Consider the following 3925-nt stretch of genomic DNA (forward strand, 5'->3'; position numbering starts at 1 on the left):
TTTTGGGAATAATTTCAACAAACCTGCACTACAGCTGATGTAACCGGGGTTAAACCTCATCTGCTTCTTGCTCTTTACTTTGTCAATAAGCTGCTTTTATGTTTAAAAGCAAGCAGCAACTACTTCTGCCATTGCCTCGTTTCCGAAACCTTCTTTCTGATGCATTTTCTTTATAATAACATGAGGAAAATACGTACACTAAGAATGCCAGATGAGGAAAACAAGTATACGAAGAATGCCAACAGCCTTTTAATAATTCACTGCATAGAATTACACTATTGTTATAACTGAGCAAGTATTCCAGTACAAAAGAAAGTTCAATCTTTCTTCAAGGATTAAAAAAAATAATTCAGATGCTCCATAAGATGTAGTGTTTTTCCTGTATCAGCTTAATTCATTTACAGACACGTTCATTGCTTAAATCTTCATCTGATGCTCAGGCTGAGAAAGAAGAGGATTATTTCTGCCATACAAGTTGGCCATGGCCAGTGGAACTCCTTATGTTGAGCCAACCCAGGTCAGCACTAACCTGAAGGCATTGCTGAGTGGCCATTGCACAGAGGGTGTGGAAAGTGAGACACGGCACGCAGCCAGTTTTCTCATGGATCTAGTTTTTCAGTGGCTGCTATCAAATTCATTGAAGCAAGGATTTGACTGAGGAGGAAGATAGAGTTACTTCTCCTTCCCACAGCTCAAGGTCACAATTAAGATGGAGGATGGTTGCTATCAAGTCATTTTATGTGTATTTGTGGACTTCATATTCTGACCAAATCTCCAGGCCATAAGCACCAGTCATCAGGACTTCAGAAATGACTAATAGGTAGTCACATATTAACCTGTATGTATATCAAATCTTAGCAGCAACCATCTGAACATCATACCAGAGTTCTTCTCAGATAAAACCATCATTTGTAGATACCCTTTGCCTAAGTAAGGGCTTACAGCCAATGAACCTACAAACCAATTTCTAAAGAACAGAGGTTCACTGTAGAAACAAGTAGCTTGGAGTGGAAACACTATCTTTTCACAACAGTGTTGCTTAAGTTATTTTTGTCATTGCTGCCTCCATTCCCAGTTTTAAACTACTCTCTTTCACACCCCTCCACACAAGATGGGGTTTGTTCCATTCGCTTTTCATTCGCGGCTTTAGCGAACAAGGTCTATGTCAGAGCAGCATCTCCAAGGAGCAGCAGTGGTGGCTTCCAAGAGCTGCCCCATACTTGCTCTGCAACATCAGCATGTAGGCAAGAACACACAGGGCAGTCCAAAAGCAATCAGTGCTTTGAAGCTTCACCTTTATGAAAATACGTTTATGATGATATGGTCCCACTATCCTTGGATTTAGGAGGCTGAAGAAGGAGCTGAGCGAAGGATTGTTAACTAAGGCAGCAAGATTGTCTTAGTTTATTGCACAGGAGCTTTCAAAGTTCATTATAGACCATTATGCACAGTGAACCACAGGGCACCAGTCCTGCCTCTACTACATCATTTTGCTGATTGTCAGTGACAGGTTCAATCCATATTTTCACACAGAATTCACCTCTCTTTTTCCTCACAGGTCACTTTTTTGTGTTGACATCACCTTAAATAATTCATTACAACAACCAAACAAAATCATAACTGCATCATACTTGACTGTTAGGAGATTATTTTTGGTCCCTGCAGGATATAATATCTTGTATCACATTACAAAAAATAAAGGCTAAAACTGTTTCAATGATATCAAGTATATTGCAAATTCGTTTAAAAATAAATAAGGCAGTTGCAGCTACATCATCTACTATCAAGAAATGTGTAATTGCTAAGTATTTTTAGCTGAGTTTGCTCTGTAAGGCACAACACCAGTGCAAGTCTGGTGGACAGTTTACTCTGTCCGAAGCTCCTGGAGCTGCTGGGATGGGGCTGCCCAAGGCAAAGCGTGCCACCTCGCCCCAGGAGCCTGGTACACAGTAAATGTTAAAGAATACTTCCAGTGGTTCCAAAGCCAATCACCATGCTTAAAGTACCACACGACCCACGCTCTCAGGGGCTGGTCTTGCCTTCCGCATTTCTTTACCACAGCTTTGTTATGGCAGTTATCATCAGTTATAAGAAAACGGCGCATTCTCTGGGTAGTTCATGAGAGCTGATAGACAATAACTGGCCTCTCTCTGTAACAGAGCTATGGGCGACTAACCTCTTGAATCATCCGCTTAGCACTAAGAGCAGGAAACAATGCACTCCTGCCTTTGCATATTTAAATGCGATGCCTGAGAGCACCTGAGCACCTGCACCCCCAGTATCTAAACACAAGCAGGGCTTGTTTCCCTGCGCACCCACCACCAAGAGCAGTTCGGAGGCACTGCTGGAAGATGCCTGGCCCTGAAATCACATCCAAACGTGCCGTTCCCTCTTCCTTTGAAAGGCAGCGGTGAACCTTTGGCTGGGGGCTGCAGGCCAAGCAGGAAGAGCCGGCTGGCAGACGGGCCCAGGGAAGGCACAGAGACCCCGGGGTAGCACCTTTGCGCCTGTCCACTGCAGTTCAGGGCGGGGGGGGGAGGGGGGGTGTCCATTGGTATCATCGTTAAGGCAATCACGTCATCCCTCGATTGGAAGCGTCGCTCCTCATTACACACGCAGTCCCATAAGCTGGCTCCACGCCGCGTACGAGGCTGCCCCGAGGCTGTGCCCCCCGCGCGAGGGCGAGGAGCGAGCCCAGCTCTCGGGGCTGCTTTCCCCGCCTTGGAACTACTCGCCCTCGGGGGCGGCGCGCCCGGGCTCCGCTCCGTCGAAGACCTCGGGGCCGTCGGCCAGCAGCGAGGCGCGCACCTTCCGCCTCTCCTTGAAGCGGCCCGAGTGCGACACGCGGAGGCTCCGTCGGGCTCCACCGCCCGCCCCCGGGGGTTCCCCGCTGCCCAGCGCGGGGGGCGACTCCTCCGGTGAACCGGGGCTGGGGGGTTCGGCGGGAGGCGGCGGGGCGGCCGCGGTTTCTTTGTGCTTCTTCTTGCCGGTGAGCGACTTCCACCAGTGCCCCGCAGAGCTGCTGCCCTTCACGGCGGCGGGGGGGGCGGCGGTGGCCGCGGCGCTGTCCGCCATCGCGACGCGGGGGCTCCTGCGGGACAGAGGGGAGGACGTCAGAGGGCGAACCGACAGCGAGCGCCGAGCCGAGCGCAGGTGGGCAGGGGACCGACAGCGGGGAGGCGGAGCGGAGCGATGCTTTGCTGGGGACTCGCCCTCCCACCCTACATCCACTGACCTGAGGAACGCTCTTCTCCTCCCGTCGCTACGCGTCCATGGCCGGTCAGCCGGGAGCTGCGGCGGGGCGGCTCGGCCCGGAGGTGGGAGGGCGGGCGGCAGGTGTGGGCGGGGCGGCACCGGGAGGCGGTGGGAACCGAGCACCTGCCCCGAGCTCCGGCCCGACCTGACCCGGAGTGACGAGAGGGTCTCCGGGTGCGGGGCCGGAGGGCGGAGTTTGTCCCGCAGTGCGGAGTGTGGGCGACTCAGAGCTTGGGAACGGCGTTGGTGGCACAGCTGAAGTGAAAGGGCAGCAAGGAGAGGGCAGTGCCGAGCGGTTCTCAGGTAAGGCAGCACCGCAAGAGTGTAATGAAATACAGGGCTACGGGTGCGGTGTTGGCAGGGCTGAGGCTGTAACGCGTCCAGAGGAACCCGGTGTGCAGTTTGTTTGTGCACGTGATGGGTGTGTGCGGATGAGCGCTTAGTAGGCTTAAAGCAAATGGAATTGTCTTTAGTTGGGCATCTTTAAAAAGTGAGTGCGGTAGTTGTAATGCTGAGGTGCTTATACTTATTATGTGGGACTTTGAATCGTTGTATTCTGCTGGCCCAGAAATATAGATTAGAATCATTAAAGTTGGAAAAAACCACTATGAACATCAAGTTCTCTCTGTTACTGCACTTTGTGGAGCAGTTTGTGAAGTAGTGACCTTTC

At 51.2% G+C, this 3925-nt stretch overlaps 1 protein-coding gene across 1 annotated transcript; it reads right to left on the reverse strand.

The window, feature by feature from the left end:
* Positions 1-227: 227 nt before the first annotated feature.
* PRR15 (proline rich 15) lies at positions 228-3561 on the reverse strand. Its single transcript, XM_015853868.2, has 2 exons — positions 3236-3561; positions 228-3091 (listed from the first exon to the last, which is right to left on the reverse strand). The coding sequence occupies exon 2, from the start codon at positions 3073-3075 to the stop codon at positions 2728-2730; it is 348 nt and encodes a 115-aa protein (XP_015709354.1). The 5' UTR covers positions 3076-3091; positions 3236-3561; the 3' UTR covers positions 228-2727.
* Between the last annotated feature and the right edge of the window lie 364 nt (positions 3562-3925).

This window comes from Coturnix japonica, chromosome 2 (genome assembly GCF_054131305.1).
Source record: "Coturnix japonica strain WE chromosome 2, WE-NBRP24, whole genome shotgun sequence".
Taxonomy (NCBI): Eukaryota; Metazoa; Chordata; class Aves; order Galliformes; family Phasianidae; genus Coturnix; species Coturnix japonica.

Bases quoted from the DNA above. Each gene is read 5' to 3' on its own strand.
- PRR15 (XM_015853868.2), bottom strand. From the start codon at position 3,075: ATGGCGGACAGCGCCGCGGCCACCGCCGCCCCCCCCGCCGCCGTGAAG.